This window comes from Crinia signifera, chromosome 3 (genome assembly GCF_055691185.1).
Source record: "Crinia signifera chromosome 3, ASM5569118v1, whole genome shotgun sequence".
NCBI lineage: Eukaryota > Metazoa > Chordata > Amphibia > Anura > Myobatrachidae > Crinia > Crinia signifera.
This window is the reverse complement of record NC_139219.1, coordinates 306,690,646-306,708,659: the sequence shown is the minus strand read 5'-3', so window position 1 is coordinate 306,708,659 and position 18,014 is coordinate 306,690,646. Positions and strand designations below refer to the sequence as shown.

The following is an 18,014-nucleotide window of genomic DNA, read 5'->3' as shown; positions in this document are numbered from 1 at the left end:
ATTTGCAAATTCTGTAATTATCAATGCTGAATTAGGGAAAAAATACCGCAACAGATTAAGAAAACAATAAAAATTATTTACAGTAAAACACATTACCGAGAATAGACAAGGTTTATATACATTGCTGTATCAGCGTTCGTTATACCCAAATAAGCATGCAGAATGGCTGAAACCAAAGGTCCTGACCGGTGGGGAGGAGATGATGGTATAAGTAGGGGAAGGAAAAGCACCTGCTTGGAAGAGTCTAAAGTGGAGGGGGAGGCAGACACAGGTGATGCAGAGAGAGACAGTGAGCCAGTGGCATGGGGTGGTGGGTGGCATGTTATAGAGAGGGGGCTCTCTATAGAGAGATGTGATGTGGAGAGTATGATTGGGACCTCTCGTGTACCATATTTTCCTTTACGGACGGACAGATGGATATTAGACACCTTGAGTAGCAAAAAAATAAAAACATCTTTGCTTCTGAGACTAATCATTTTTATCCATTTTAGTCCAGTACAGGATATTTTTTTATTTCCGCCTTGTACAACCTCTTCCCACAAGGGGGCAGCAGATCCCACACATCATCCTATACATACGGATATTACTCTCTTGGTTATACATATGTCTTGATGGTGAAAAGTCTTTTTATAAAACCCCTGAGTAGATTCCTCCTCTCTGCATATTTATCCTGCGCTCTGTGACCTGGATAGAGATGTCTGCATTATCTGCCGATCACCTGATTTCTTGGGCCGATTTGTATTCTGTGCAGGGTGACCCTGTAAATTAATCGATCTGTATTAATGCGTGCAAGGTCAGCCTGCGAGCAGCACAAATAATATCCTCCCTGTAAGGGCATCAGAAGCCGCTGTATCTATATTCACAGTACAGAACTCTCCGGATGACATTACATTTAGTCTCGGTCCAATATTCATCTAATTGATGTCGCTGATCCAGTCTCCGCAGAGGGAATTGCAGATGTCATTACCTAACCTTGGATTCTTCTCAAGGCCCTTTGTACTAATAAGTCTTACCGCTTCCTGCACTAGGAGGTGACAGATCGTACGGGGCCTTTTGGGGTGTTTTCTCTATGGACAATATTCATCCAGACAGATAGCTGGGGGGGGCTTCAAGTAAATGGGGTGGCGCCCTCTGCGGGACGTCCAAGTTGGAAGTTATTAATCTTCTTTCTTCAATCCCTCTCCAGGTACCTCACATTACGGTGCAAGTTTTACTTTGACTCCTTGCTGTCTCAGAGAGCTTATTCTGGGAAGATCTCCTTTGACCACAAGAATGAGACGCTCTCAATAACCGTAAGTCTGACAGTTTGGCTCTACCTAGTCTGCAAATAGTGGCCTGGTACTCAACGTTGGTGGGGGGGACTAACCTACATGCTCCCCCATTGTGAGGGTGGATGACCTGTCTCGCTGCTCCATGATGATATTAGGCCCCGCCTTCTCACAGCAGAACCGCTGCCGTCAATGTGGAGTGCAGGACAAGTGACTCTCCTGTCCTACCGCCTAAAGCTCGGTGGTTCCGTTCCTTGATGTAAGAACGCTCCTCAGAATTGGTTCCGGATGATAGATCTTCAGTGGAAACTTGAATAGGTCGAAAGGAGTTTTTATTTTATTTTATTATTATTTTTTGGAGGACTTTTTCATACCTTGCCATCCACGTTGGTTGTTACAATTGAGAACGTAAAGTGTGCTAAGCAAAAGAACCAGGCCCAAAGCATGGCGAGCCAAATGAGCAATGTGAGGGTACGCGCTATACTATTTGGGGGTCCATGTTGACACAGACACCCAAACAAAGTGACACTCATGTCGACATTGACTATGTCGACCTATTGTCTGTCAATCTAATAATCCACACCTCCCAGAATGCCCATACACTGCATGCCGAATTAGTGCTTCCCATACAGATCTAGACTTACACACAGATATACCGGTGTAGCATATGGGAAGTGGTTTTGGCACAATGAAGGCGCTCTATGCCCGGTGTGGCTCAATCACGCCAGCTGTACTGTTCCGCATGGCGCATTAAGGCGCTAGGTATTATATGAGGACACAACTTCTAGGCTCTGCGCAGTATGAGAGAAGCATCAAAGGGTCTAGAACACATTCACGTTATTTAAAAATGGAAATCTGATAGCCCCTTAGCCCATATTGGCTAACTAGCCATTCTAGGCAGGAGCTAGCCAGAACAGATCTGCTTACACAGGCCTAGCTGCTAATCCGTGCTGCTGTCATTGGAAGCTGTACACTAGCAAACTGCATTAGTTCTAACCTCAGTTCTGTCATGGCAATGCTTGGCTATGCAGCGTAATACTGATCGTTTCTCCTTACTCTGTGCCCAGCAGTGATACAAAGCTGCTACTGCACAGTTATCATCCTGTGCACAGGCTGTACCATACATGGAGCTACTGCAGTACCTGTATATGTGTCCGTTTTCCCATATACACCTCAGGAGGACATATAAACAAACTAATCTCTTCTCAGCACACCGGGTCGTGTGACCCAGATCCCACAGTCTAACCCTTGGTAGTGCACCCAACATGGCTGCCTCACCTGTTACGCATGCGGATGAGATGAAAAATACACGGAGCTGACCGATTTGTGTTGGGACACTGCAACCACCCATTTTGTGTGATCTGTTCCACTCAGGGTAATACTATGTGTTACACCAAAGATGGCTGCCTCGCCTGGTACTATTGTTGTGGGTAGAATGCATTACCCCAAATGTCTACGTCATGCTTATTAGGATCTAGTTGTTGGCATTACTTATTACCATGTGATTATTTGACTTGTTGTTATCTAAATCCTTGTACAGTGTCCTATGTCTGTAAAGCGATTTTGAGTCCTACTGGAGAAAAGCTACATAAAATAAATGATCATTAATAATATAGAGAAGACAGTAACTAATTTGACATAAAGCTTTTTTTGTACGTTTACATATAATAATGTCCCTATTGCTTATAAGGCTAAAGGGAACCATTGTGCGAACACATGCACCGTTTAGCAAAATGCGCCTCAGAACCAGCCACCTCACTGAGGTATGAGGCACAGTGAGTAAGGTCGCGGGTACCTAGCCTATGGCTACTCCGGATTCCCATGTTTATTGATTCAGGTCACAAAATGGCCGACTGTTGTAATGTGAGTCTAAAGCTGCCATACTCTACTGCAGGTCCAGCCCGGAGAAGGAAACAAGGCCGCGCTGTCTGACATGAGATCTCTCTCCGGAGGGGAACGCTCGTTCTCTACCGTCTGTTTCGTGCTTTCTCTTTGGTCCATTGCGGAATCTCCCTTCAGGTGTCTGGATGAATTTGACGTCTTCATGGTAATATCTCACACTGACCTTTTTCCTTGTCTTCTGTGTTACGCTTCATTATTACAGACCATTTATTCATCGCTGGGATTATTAATAGGGCCTGTCTGTCCCTCCGCTGCGCTGTCCTGCTCTGATTCCTTCTATGCCATCCTGCTTCTGGACGGGTCTGTCTCCTCTCCTGTCCCATCTCACTAGCAGTGGTGCTTGCCCCAGCTCCCCCTGCACATGACCATAGAGAATTATTATATCAGTAATTGTGTCCTTGGCACAGTAAGGGCAGTGAGATAATCTTACTTCTCTGGTAGTAGAAGCCTTTTGGGATCAATAGAAACTTGTTACAGGCTAGGATGAGCTATAAAACCTCTCACCCCACGGGCGGTCCTGTACCACACACACTGGCAGCAGAGCAGGATAGCGATTATATACTTTGTCATGAAGTTTATTATACAATCATTAACTTACGTCATGTTGTGTATGGAACAGTTTATGCTATAAACACTAATTACATTGTAACTGCGGGGAACCCTCCATAGTCAGCAGTTAGCATGTAACGTTCTCCTCCTTGGGAAGTGTCTACAGGAAGTTATGGCGGCACAGTTTTGTTCTATTGCCAGTTGCTTGTCGTCCTCGCTGCTCTTACGTGTAACCTGATGGAAGGGGGCACACAGACATGATTGGTACAGTGGGAGAAATCTTCTGCACCCCAATATCTGCTGTACTCTAATATCATCGTTACGCAAGTCCATATGGAGGGTTTAATGTGGTCCTGGAGAGGTGGTGGCACTCACTTCTCTCTGCCCCCCCCCACACACACACTTTACCCCATGCCCATACCTAACAAGTAGAGCATCGCCAGAACCCTGTGCTCGTCTCCGACATTGGCTGTTGCAGCATCCTCCTTACTGGTCTGCCCCGACCCAGACTCCCAACCTTCCCCCCCCCCCATCCCCCCTGCACTCAGAATACAGCGACTAGGCTCGGTGTGCAATAAGAAATACTTACTGTGTAATATCCTATAAGGCCATCACACAGACGCCACTACACCAACATACATCTATTCACTTGTCTCACCATATCTACTGACTTGACCCCCTTCTCCAGTTCTAGCCCTCTCATCCACACTCCTTCCCAGTTACAGGACTCTCTCTGGGCTGCGCTCACCCTCTGGGCTGCGCTCACCCTCTGGGCTACACTCGCTTTTATGATGAGACTTTCCTTCCCTGAGTTTTCTGAAAATCTCCCTTTCAGGAAGATCAAATTCAACCCTTATAACCTCCATAAAGTATTCCTACTAATTCCATAACCCTCTACACCAGTGGTTCCCAAACTGTGAGCTGTGGCACCCTGGGGTGCAGGAAGGCCTTAGATTTGTGGCTGGCCTATTGTATGAAACCCTTGTAGATTCTCCTTGTCCGAGGACAGGACCCCAGTGACGCCTGCCTGTTACTACCCCACTTGTGAAATGTACAGAACATGCCCAGCTCCATGCTTGCTGATAATGATATTGTGTGTTACAGGACATGGTGAATAGGAGAATATCTATGGATATGATGCTGACCATGGCAGATTCACAGCGGTATCGCCAGTTCATTCTGCTAACCCCGCAACATATGAGGTAAAACATTTCTTTCTTATGGAACCGTAGACAATCGTCTTGTGCGTGACCTAAAGCATTGGGCCAATTATTAGCCAGGTTTTGTCCTACACGGTATATGGTCATTAGGTCGACACTGTTAAGGTGGACATGCATTGGGTTGACCACTGAAGGTCCACAGGCCTTAGGTTGATACCTGGGAAAGGTGGACATGGTCTGAAGGTTGACACGAGCATTAGGTCGACAATAGGGAAAGGTTGGCGGTCAAAAGGTCGACATGAGTTTTTCAAGTGGTATTTCATGCCCTACCATCCACTACGGCGTGGTGGGAGAATATAATAGTGTGCTGAGCGCAGCGAGCCGTGCGAGGGGACGTGGTGCACTTCGGGGACAAAAAAACGTGAAAAACTCATTTTGACCTTCCCATTGTCGACCTAATGCTTGTCAACCCCAATGCATGTTGACCTAAAGTTGATGGACCCATACCCATCGTGCATTTGGCCAGTCCTGTAGTATAGAGCAGGATGCATAGACATGGGGCCCAATTCAGACCTGATCACTGCTGTGGGAACGGAATTAGGCGAGCAATCAGGTGAGCAGGCCGCTATAGTTAAATCCCGCCTTGCCTATGAATGTGCTCGCTGTGTGAATAGATGAGTACGGCTGCTAATCTATTCACAGCGGAGCAAATACGTCCAAATCCATTGGTAAGCCGCTCCCATCACATGATTTCCCCACCGGTCACCACTGACTGCAGGCTCCGAGTAGCCAGGGACTTACTCAGAATGCAGGCAGTTCTCCTTCATCCAGCAGGGACACTGGAATGTAGACTACGGTGGGTATAGAAGTGTAGTAACTGGGAGATGTAGTGTGTCTGCTCCTCACATCTATACCCCTCCCCTTAGTTTAGTGCCTTCGGGAGCAGGTCATGTGTTTGGCTTCTCCTGTGAGGCTATGTTATTTAGCTAGGGATTCTTCTAGCAGCATGAGGAGGACCGCGCAGCGGCTGCTCTGCCTGCCCACACCGGGGGAGCTGCTGGGGAGACCCCTCCACCACTACGCTTTGCACAGGGGTCTCCGGCTCTGAGATCACTTTCTCTGGCATTTCTGGATGCCACTGCCCGCAGCGCACCTCACAGCCCTCAGCCATGACCGCCCTAGCATGGCAGTTTTTGAGTATGGGCAGGGCACCCTGTTTGTGCTAAAAAGCCGGTCAGTAATAGAAAAACGCCATTGTTAGATTCTGGTGGCCACTTGCCCCCCCCCCCCCCCCCCCCCCGCTTCCCAGCAGCCCTGGCACATCAGAGTCCCGGAGGTCATCTTTAATCATTACATGTGGTGAGCCTGCTATGTCGGTTGTCTCATCCTGCTGCTGGGGGACGGCGCTGATCACTAAACAGCATTTTTAAACAGCCTGTTGTTTTTAGCATTGCTATAACCCTGTTAGGCTCCACTCTGCCCTTCTGGTACCTAGCCTGTTATTCTCTCACTGTTCTGTCTCTTCTGTCCTTATTAACAGTATAACTATGGCTGGAAATGGTTCATAAGCTACTCAGAAGGCTTTCCCTTGTACAAAGGGGGTTATTCTGGTTGACCCGCTCGGATGCAAATTCGCACCCTTGCGAGTCAACCAGAACCCACCCTGCGAATGGTGGTAAGCCCGCCCCCCCCCCCCCCCCCCCTCTTCCCATGCCGAGTTCGTTCACCTGGCATGCGAATGGATGTTTTACAAAAGTGGATTTTTGGCTAAGTCCTGCGCTGCGGGTGGTTTGACCTACCTAATCCGTAATATAACACGGACTATCACACCTCGTTAACTGCTGCTGTTCCGTGTGGGGCAGCTCGATTCCCCAAAATGATTACCAGAAAAAACACAAAATAGAACTGCGCAGTGAACGGGGGAAATAGTACATGCAGTTTATTTATGTACCAATATAAAACACATATAAAACATACACAGAAATTAAAACACAATATATGCCATGGAAAAAACAAAAAAAATATATATATAATAATATTACATAAAAAAAAAAAAAAAAAAGGGGGGGGGGGAGATAATATAAAAAGATTTTTGCACAACCGGTTGTGTCGAAATTTATAGGTTTAAAACCAAATAGATTTTGCTTCCCTTTAGTTTATCACGGTCACATTAGTATGTTAGTTGTGATTAGAATACTGGTTAGGTAACAGTCTTTGTATGGATTAGTAGATATAACTGTCCAGGTTTTAATGTCTGGCCAGACAGTATTGCATTAGGGGTACCTTACAGCTGCCACCTGTAATTCCTCCGGTCTCCCAGTGGATGGTGCTGAATCACCTGTCTTTTTCCAACTATGTCTGGAGTTACCTTCGGGCTGGTGGGCTGATAGTAAGCCTGTATGGGTTCCCCTATGGTGCAGAAAAAGTTTTTGTAAGTATCCAACGCGTTTCCCCGCCTCCGTTAACGGTCTCAGCGGCTTTTTCAAGGAAAGAAAAGGAAGGTAGCAAGTGAATGTCCATTTATCGGGTCATATATTTATACCTCAGGATGGTCTGAGCGGCGTGGCTTAGCGCCGTCTTTCCGCTTCCTGCTATGCGGCGGCTTTTCGCTGTTTGTTACCCAGCTTCCGGTCCGTGCGTTCCACTGGACCGGAAACGCGTCACTTTGCGTTCCATTTTGCCGTTATTGAGGTGTCCATCGTTTGTATTCCCTTTATTCTAGCTACATAAGTTGTAGCGGCCATTTTTGGTAAGGGAATATGCCATTTCTATACGTGATTACATCTGTTTGATATATTACAGAGTCCGCAGCGGCCTTTATTATTTAGGGAAGTCAAGGAAGCAATCTCTATTCTTTTGATAAACTTGTTTTCGACATTATGCATTTCTAATATCTGTTATGCAGATCAAATCCATTTTGGGTGCATCGTATTTTATATATAGTTATTATGCAATATGTTACAGATATTTTCATACACTCTATCCCAACCGCAATTCATCACGATATCGATGTATCGATAGACACTCAATGAGCATTTGTCCCAATAGCAGCAATATAAATATATCGTATATCCAAAAAACACTCATTTTACATACACCTACTAATTTCCTATTAATACATATGGAGGAGTCTATATCTCAAAGACAGGATCGCTAAACATATACTGTATTATATTGAACAATCGCGAAATCCTTTTTATAGAAAAGGAGGAAAAATAGAAGAAGATACAAAGGGAGAAGAAAAAGGAGGGGAACAGACCAATTACAATAACGCATATCTATACATATATATGTACATATCACATATACACATACATATATACATATACAAAATCAAATCTGTATACACAGATTCTTAAAAATGAGACACATATTACTATAAATAACAAAAAAGATCAATATATCAATATATCCAGATTCCATGGATCTGGGTATCTCAGCAGGATAAAGGTGTTTATACAACACTTAGAGAGGTTTTGTTCATTTCGGTAACAAATTCATGTCAACCATTTCTCTGCGCGACATAGGACCAGAAAAAAAGTCACACAGAGTGGTCGGAATGAATTACTTAAACATACAGATAAAATTACACACATATGGGTACATGATATGTACCATAGTTGTTCGAAAGGAGGACCGCACATAACCAAAGAACTATCGATCCTATGTAGCACTAGAATTTTCTTTTTACTTTTTTATTTATTATTTCTTTTATTTATTTATATTTTGTCATGTGTTTGTCATTGCTGCGGAAAGCAATACATAGGTAGAACAACCAGAACACTACATGTAAGGGGAATGGAGCATAGGAGAAATATACTCAATGGAGTAAAAACACACTCAGTTTCAAGCCATATACATAGATGTCAAGGAGGAAGAGTGGATGATGTTACAATAATTGGGATTGAAATGATAAAGAGTACAAATAGAGGTGGCGACAGATTCGGTAGACTATGCCGCCGTGAAGCATTCTGGATTTACAGAATGGACTCTTTGATGCCCAACGGCTTAAATGATGCAATAGAACTAAACAACATTTAGTTACAACCTATGTGGTTGGTGTCATATCCATTTTTTCATTATCTTGTTTATTCATTCATTTCTCCATCTTTTCATCTGTTTATGTATAATAACATCAAAAAAGTGGGAACAGATAACGGTATTTAGAGGATTTAACATCCCCTTTCCCTCCCCCCACCCATCTCTTTCCTTTATCTTGATTTAGTTGTAACTATGATCTAAATTATAATATACTATTCTTACATCAGGTTCATCATTCTCCTTACTTCTTTCCTCTTTTTCTCTTATGCCCTGTTTTCCTGTTGGGCCTCCCTCTTCACGATAATAATATGAATTGGGTTATATGCTGGCATTACCGGAATATAGATGCTGTGGGTTGTCGGGGCGTCAGATCTAAGACCTCGGCACATGTGGTACCGGAGGTCCATCTGGACCATTTGTGCGAAGTCTCGGACGATGTCAGGATAAAAACCAACCAGGCAGCCTATGGTCCATATTTGAAAGTATGTCTAAAGCTATGATACAGCGATGATGGAATAATTTCTGGGATATATGAGTCTATATATATATATCACTGTCTATATGATTATTATCTATATTAGAAAAAACACATGACAAAATATAAATAAATAAAAGAAATAATAAATTAAAAAGTAAAAAGAAAATTCTAGTGCTACATAGGATCGATAGTTCTTTGGTTATGTGCGGTCCTCCTTTCGAACAACTATGGTACATATCATGTACCCATATGTGTGTAATTTTATCTGTATGTTTAAGTAATTCATTCCGACCACTCTGTGTGACTTTTTTTCTGGTCCTATGTCGCGCAGAGAAATGGTTGACATGAATTTGTTACCGAAATGAACAAAACCTCTCTAAGTGTTGTATAAACACCTTTATCCTGCTGAGATACCCAGATCCATGGAATCTGGATATATTGATATATTGATCTTTTTTGTTATTTATAGTAATATGTGTCTCATTTTTAAGAATCTGTGTATACAGATTTGATTTTGTATATGTATATATGTATGTGTATATGTGATATGTACATATATATGTATAGATATGCGTTATTGTAATTGGTCTGTTCCCCTCCTTTTTCTTCTCCCTTTGTATCTTCTTCTATTTTTCCTCCTTTTCTATAAAAAGGATTTCGCGATTGTTCAATATAATACAGTATATGTTTAGCGATCCTGTCTTTGAGATATAGACTCCTCCATATGTATTAATAGGAAATTAGTAGGTGTATGTAAAATGAGTGTTTTTTGGATATACGATATATTTATATTGCTGCTATTGGGACAAATGCTCATTGAGTGTCTATCGATACATCGATATCGTGATGAATTGCGGTTGGGATAGAGTGTATGAAAATATCTGTAACATATTGCATAATAACTATATATAAAATACGATGCACCCAAAATGGATTTGATCTGCATAACAGATATTAGAAATGCATAATGTCGAAAACAAGTTTATCAAAAGAATAGAGATTGCTTCCTTGACTTCCCTAAATAATAAAGGCCGCTGCGGACTCTGTAATATATCAAACAGATGTAATCACGTATAGAAATGGCATATTCCCTTACCAAAAATGGCCGCTACAACTTATGTAGCTAGAATAAAGGGAATACAAACGATGGACACCTCAATGACGGCAAAATGGAACGCAAAGTGACGCGTTTCCGGTCCAGTGGAACGCACGGACCGGAAGCTGGGTAACAAACAGCGAAAAGCCGCCGCATAGCAGGAAGCGGAAAGACGGCGCTAAGCCACGCCGCTCAGACCATCCTGAGGTATAAATATATGACCCGATAAATGGACATTCACTTGCTACCTTCCTTTTCTTTCCTTGAAAAAGCCGCTGAGACCGTTAACGGAGGCGGGGAAACGCGTTGGATACTTACAAAAACTTTTTCTGCACCATAGGGGAACCCATACAGGCTTACTATCAGCCCACCAGCCCGAAGGTAACTCCAGACATAGTTGGAAAAAGACAGGTGATTCAGCACCATCCACTGGGAGACCGGAGGAATTACAGGTGGCAGCTGTAAGGTACCCCTAATGCAATACTGTCTGGCCAGACATTAAAACCTGGACAGTTATATCTACTAATCCATACAAAGACTGTTACCTAACCAGTATTCTAATCACAACTAACATACTAATGTGACCGTGATAAACTAAAGGGAAGCAAAATCTATTTGGTTTTAAACCTATAAATTTCGACACAACCGGTTGTGCAAAAATCTTTTTATATTATCTCCCCCCCCTTTTTTTTTTTTTTTTATGTAATATTATTATATATATATTTTTTTGTTTTTTCCATGGCATATATTGTGTTTTAATTTCTGTGTATGTTTTATATGTGTTTTATATTGGTACATAAATAAACTGCATGTACTATTTCCCCCGTTCACTGCGCAGTTCTATTTTGTGTTTTACAAAAGTGACTCAGGTTACTTAGATATGCGTGCACATTCAGAAGGAAATGGGTGGGCAATTACCATGACGTGGGAAGATCAGACCACAAGTTCGTTATTGTGTGCAACATGTGATTCTTATAAGCAGACCCCTAGTCAGGATACTACTGTTTGAGCGTCCCTGCGTCTAGAGGTGTGTTGCCACTGTTTAGTGGGAAGGAAGAGACTAGGGATCTCCACCGTAGTAGAGAGATTTCCTCGCTTCTCCAATGGGCAGAGCCGCCCAGTGGTGGGACGAAGATCCGATGCTGCATCCTAGGAAACAGGTCGGTTCCCAGGAGGTGTCTGCCGCATCGTTTTACAGCACTGTAGTAAATCCAACCACATCTGTATTCTAGGCCCTTATACGGCTAAATCTGTGATTTGGGATGACTATTTGCTCGCCTGCACTGGTGCCAGGTGGCTGCTGTCAGTACCTATGGCGTGGAACAGACCAGTTCCCAGCAGTGACCTCACTATACAGATGTGAAGGCATATTCCACATCATATATACAGATTTTACTTTCCATACCGGTGCAGACTCTCTTAGCCTCCCGTGTCCATGTATATTTGTGGGTGAGGGGGGGTAGGTGGCAGCTGTGTGTGGTACGTAGCCGGATAGAGAAGTTCTCTTTATACCACAGACAAAGTTTCTGTAGTTTAGCGGATGTTGCATGTTTGCATCACGCCTGGTGCACGCCTGCTAACTAAATGTTCCTGTACCATGAACGGTGCTGTACCTGCTGCCGGTGGGTGATATTGCAAAATGTAGCATTTACAATACCCCCCACCACACACACACACACACACACACACACACTTGTGAAATAGAGACTGAGCCTAAAGTAGAAAATGTGCTGACTGCTGCCCCCAAGTCACCGTCACGGAGAGCCGGGACCTGATCACATTCTCTGCTTTCAGGCTGCTTTAATAAAGAATGAACCTTAGATCATCCACATTTCCCCTGAGCCGGCTGCTCCTTAATGGATGTCCTGGCATGAGGCCTGCCTACGTCTCGCCGGACTCGGCTATCGTGCCACCGGAATGCCCAATGAGCTGCACAAAGCTGGCTACAGAGTAGCGGGTGTAGTCCTGGTTATGGTCCCTTCCTCGCCACGTAGGTGAATGTACACAGCCGTGTCGGAAGGCAGTTATATCCGCTGATGCAAAGGTGATCCGAGCACTGTCATTAGCTGTATGCCATTTAGAAAAAGGAAAACGCAGGATGAATCTGGTAATGTATATATACAGTCACATAAATGTGACTTACTTGGGAGCTGGCTGGTGGTGGCAGGTAGCAGGACCCTTCTTGGTGGTAATGGTGCAGTAGATGGCCAAGCAGCGTGGCCTCTGACATCATATCACACAGCAGATAGTCGCAGCCGAGCAGCGTCTGAGCCGTGCATTGCGCAGACTAATCACGGGATCGCTTACATTGCGCAGACTAACCACAGGATCGCTTACATTACGCAGACTAACCACGGGATCGCTTACATTGCGCAGACTAACCACGGGATCGCTTACATTGCGCAGACTAACCACAAGATCGCTTACATTGCGCAGACTAACCACGGGATCGCTTACATTATGCAGACTAACCACGGGATCGCTTACATTGCGCAGACTAACCACGGGATCGCTTACATTGCGCAGACTAACCACGGGATCGCTTACATTGCGCAGACTAACCACGGGATCGCTTACATTGCGCAGACTAACCACGGGATTGCTTACATTGCGAAGACTAACCACGGGATCGCTTACATTACGCAGACTAACCGCGGGATCGCTTACATTGCGCAGACTGACCACGGGATCGCTTACAATGCGCAGACTGAACACGGGGTCGCTTACAATGCGCAGACTAACCACGGGGTCGCTTACAATGCGCAGACTAACCACGGGGTCGCTTACAATGCGCAGACTAACCACGGGGTCGCTTACAATGCGCAGACTAACCACGGGATCGCTTACATTGCGCAGACTAACCACGGGATCGCTTACATTGCGCAGACTAACCACGCGATCGCTTACATTGCGCAGACTAACCACGGGATCGCTTGCATTGCGCAGACTAACCACAGAATCGCTTGCATTGCGCAGACTAACCACGGGATCGCTTGCATTGCGCAGACTAACCACGGGATCGCTTACATTGCGCAGACTAACCACAGAATCGCTTGCATTGCGCAGACTAACCACGGGATCGCTTGCATTGCGCAGACTAACCACGGGATCGCTTGCATTGCGCAGACTAACCACGGGATCGCCTACATTGCGCAGACTAACCACGGGATCGGAAGCTACAATCCCGAGATTCAGATCCCGGCGATTTTAGACACGAATGCTGTGGTGCCACTGATCCCAGAATTGGCCTCACCATGTCAGTACCCTATATCTGTAACCCTTCCACCTTGAACCCTATAAGATTTTGCAGCACTGTTGGCGTTAGCCTCTCTGCGATGCCTCTATAGTTCCGGTCATCTGCAGGATGCAGGCCGGGGTCACAATGTGATTCTCAGCGCTATACTCCACAATGGGTCACCTCCATATAGCAGCATGATAAATACATCTCCCATCCTTCTCATCACCTGTACACACATAATGTGTCTGCTGTGGAAGAAGCATCTCTTTTCTACCTCTCGGGTTTATATTGAATGTGACTGTGCGCATATTGTATTTGCCACCGCGCTCCCTAACGACAAACCTTATGACCATTTTCCAGATCATCCCCTATCAAGCTTAGATGAAAAGTACAAAAATAGCAATTGGCAGCTCCTTTCAGCCAATTCCCCTCTGGCACCTTCTGTAAGAATCTGCTTGTCAGAGTGCTGGAGAGCTGCCACGTCTCCTGATATCTGAGAGCACTGGCCCGGTGCATCCTGCCACAAGCAATAGCTGCTGCTGTAACAGGTAGCTTCATTGTGGAGGCGAGCAAACGTAACCCTTCCAGTGCCACGCCTTTCCCAGATCAAGGCTCCCTGCTCTGCGGCACATGCTGTCAGTCTGCGCGCTGCCTTCCTCTGCACGCCGCTGTCTGCAAGTCCTGACCAATGAGATTGTGCTAATTATTAAAGGCAATTGAAGTGTTATGGCAGTGGGATGCGGTCATTTGGTCGACAGTCATTAGGTCGACACCATAAGATCGACATGGGTCTCGGTCGACATATGAAACGGTCGACATGGTTCTAGGTCGAAAGGTCTTTAGTTGGACAGGTCGTTATTTCGACAGGTCATTAGTTCGACATTGTCTAGGTCGACAGTCAAAAGGTCGACATGGGGTTTTTTGCTGTTTTTTTGAGCTGACGTGCCAACAGGTGGTATTTCATGCCCTACCATCCACTAGGGCACGGTGGGAGAATAAAATAGTGTGCCGAGCGACGCAAAGGGATGCGGTGCACGTTAAACTGTGTCCATGTCCACTGTGTTGACATTCAGGTCAAAAAACTGTGAAAAACCCCATTGTCGAACTAATGACTTGTCGCATTGGATTCAGTATGAAATCCCGGCGGTCGGTATCCCGGCATTCAAAATCCAGACGCCGGAATCGTGACAAGGGGGGGACGTGGATCGCCCCCCCTTGCGGGCTCGCTGCACTCGCCACGCAGCAGGCCCGGTGCCTCGCTCGGCAAGCTAATTTATTCTCCCTCCAGGGGTGTCGTGGACACCCACGGAGAGAGAAACTGTCGGGATTTCGGCGGTCGGGATTCTGAACGCCGGGATCCCGACCGCCGGGATTTAAACTGCATCCCTTACCTTTAACAAACTGTCGAACGAATGACCTTTCGACCTTTTCCCATGTCGTCCTAATGACTGTCGACCATCATGCTGTAGACGAAATGATCCCAACCCGTGCCAGATGTTCCGTTGTGCCTTCTGTATTGGTCTGTCCCTGTGCACCCCATACACGGTTCTGCAGCGGTGGAAAGGGGCAGTCACTGGTCACTGCGGCATCCGGTGCTGACTCTATCCCCATTCTCCTGTACGTGTTCCAGCTCCGATAACAGAATTCGGCAGTATTTTAATGAATATCCCCAGATAAGTAATTCTGCGTTTCATTCTCCAGGGAAGTACATTTCTTAATTATTTGTGTAGTTTCTTAATTATTCTTGGCATGACCCATTTTTCTGTTCCGCTGATTATCATGGTATGAACCAATTCTGTCTTCATTCTGTGCGCTCGCGGTGTTAGGGATGTACAGTATATTAGAGCTGTTTGCTCATCTCATCTGATGCTGGTTTGTAGGTCCTACAGGCCACACTTTAGACAGGTGTGTCCTCATACGGCCCGTAAGACTTAACCCTTTGAGGGCCAAGTGAATTTGTCTAAATAGGTGTGAAAATTGCCAAGCAAACATTTGTATTCATCATAATGACCTGTAATGTTACATATAGCAAATACTGTGTTTTTTTATGTAACGTTTTTTTTAATTTGAATTTATATAACAAATGTGAGCAACGCTGATGTTTTGCCTAGAACGGTGCGTGCGAGCGCACCGTTCTTGGCGGTCCTGTCGCATGGCGTTAGTTGCGCCAGGAGCCGCTCCAACCGTATAGTTGGACTTGAACCCAAACTCTCACCGTGTGTGCACAGCTTCAGTCATGTATTTCTATCTGCTTGTTTACTTGGCTAGACGTTTAGTGAAGCATTGCTTGGTGGTGCACACAGTAATAACCACCTCTTACATTGTAACATGCAAGAGAATGTTCTAGGAGAAACGGTCGTTAGGTCGACCACTGAAGATCAACAGGTCAAGAGGTCAACATGGGTTTTTCACTTTAGTTTTATTCTTTGACATGTGCCGACAGGCGGTTATTTCATGCCCTACCAACCACTAGGGTGTGGAGGGAGAATATAATAGTGCGAGGGGACACAGCGCACTGATACGGTGTCCATGTGGACTTGCGGGACAAAAACCATGAAAAACCCATGTCGACCGTCCCAATGTCAACCTTTTTGTATGTGTCGACCTGTCCACCTTCACTGGTCAACCCAATGTATGTTGACCTTAATTTGGTCGACGTAATGATCTGTACCCTGTTCTAGAACCACGGATGCTAATGTACAATTAGTAAAGAAGTTTCCTCTGTTCCTTCCCAGCTCTCTCCCTTACTCTAATCTCATCCGAATTCTTCGAATGCAAGACCCCGAACGAGGACAAACCACTCTACCCTATGTCGCCGCCGGCCAGGAGGAGGAGGAGGAGGATTAGAAGGTGGTCTGCAGACGGAGAAGCTCCAGTGCCATTTCAGTTTTAGATTCCTGTGGACCGCCCCGTTCTCACCTCGCCCCTTGTTTTCTATCCCACTGTTAATACAGAGAAATGTTTATTTATATTTCTGTAAATAGCCAACGTATTTTATATGTTTTATTTCTTCTATTTGAACTTCGGCTGGTGCCGCTCGCCAGTCTCCTCTCTCAAATAGTTACCGCTGAGAAAGAAATGTTACTAGTCAGCGATTGTTTTATGGTAGGTTTTTTTCTTTTTTAATTTAAAGCATTTTTCATGCAAATCCAGGTGGCATTATATACACACTGTACAGGGACAGGAGGCAACGCGTGGCTTTTACCACCGCAGTGCATGATGGGAGGTACCCACGGCTGCGCCGCGAGATTCCCATCTCTGCCCACCATTGTTGCAGGATGTGCGCGTGACATTCACCGCTACACATTCACATGCTATCCCAGCCGGCAGTACACAAAGCAGGCTGGGAAATGGGAGCCACAGCATACCTGTCCCAGTACAGTATGTAGCACCGTCCATAATAAAGTGTATAGTTCTGTTTAATGACCTGGCTGCTGTCATTTTATCACCATCTGAGCTGTGCGAGTGGGTAGGAGGCCAGATGTTCCATTTATATCTCCAGTTAATCACACATGGCATACAGTCAGGTTCTCGGCTAAGTGCCGCCACTGAGTTATTGGGGGAAGCTGAAGAATCTGTTTGTTCTTGGTACAAGGCGAGTGTATGTTATTGAAGACTGCGGAACGATGGCCTCTCTCGTTATACTACACAAGTATGGCGGAAAGCTGACGTGTTTGCAACCATTACTGTACTGTACCAAAGCAGGCCTGCCCCGGTGATTATACACGCTGTGCCGCATAACCAACCGCCCTATGCAGACTGCTTACTGACGGCCTTACTGACACCTGTCAGACAGCATTGCATCACTGATCCAGGTCGTGTACACTGTCTAAGCATCTGTTTCCCAGCCCCAAGTATATCAGGGTCCCCCAGGAGGAGGTGGCACATAATGATCCCACGGAGTATTGTTACTCTTTGTATACAAGTGTGTGATTTGCTTTGTGTGTCACTGTATTATTGTGTGTTAAGAATCCTTTTCTTTTGCCATCACACATATTAATTACCGTTCCCTATCGGTGTCCAAGTCGATGGTTAAGTATGGAAAAAGTCCATACATGTCGACCTTTTTATGTGTCAACCTTTTGTCTATGTTGACATATCAACATGTTAATTTCGACCTAAAGCATGTCGGTCTTTTGTCTGTGTCGACCTGTTGCATGTTGACCAGTTAGGGACATATTCAATGACTTTTGCGAGCCGCGACAGCTAACAGTGCTGACTGCTCGCCGTCACAGGTCAGTATTCAACTGACCCCCTGCACCCACCATTTCCACCCCGCTGG

At 45.2% G+C, this 18,014-nt stretch overlaps 2 protein-coding genes across 3 annotated transcripts in view; both read left to right on the top strand.

Moving 5' to 3' along the window:
- Positions 1-17,155, top strand: part of SMC6 (structural maintenance of chromosomes 6) — a 70,512-nt gene extending 53,357 nt beyond the window's left edge. For both annotated transcript variants that reach the window (XM_083178578.1, XM_083178577.1), the window contains exons 24-27: positions 1,187-1,292; positions 3,163-3,315; positions 4,824-4,921; positions 16,468-17,155. In XM_083178578.1, coding sequence (XP_083034704.1) covers positions 1,187-1,292; positions 3,163-3,315; positions 4,824-4,921; positions 16,468-16,579 — 469 coding nt within the window. In that variant the 3' untranslated portion in view covers positions 16,580-17,155. The remainder of the gene's footprint in view (positions 1-1,186; positions 1,293-3,162; positions 3,316-4,823; positions 4,922-16,467) is intronic.
- LOC146064749 (uncharacterized) lies at positions 10,846-16,461 on the top strand. The gene is made up of 2 exons (XM_083178581.1): positions 10,846-10,960; positions 12,289-16,461. The coding sequence occupies exon 2, from the start codon at positions 12,565-12,567 to the stop codon at positions 13,783-13,785; it is 1,221 nt and encodes a 406-aa protein (XP_083034707.1). The 5' UTR covers positions 10,846-10,960; positions 12,289-12,564; the 3' UTR covers positions 13,786-16,461.
- Positions 17,156-18,014: the final 859 nt, after the last annotated feature.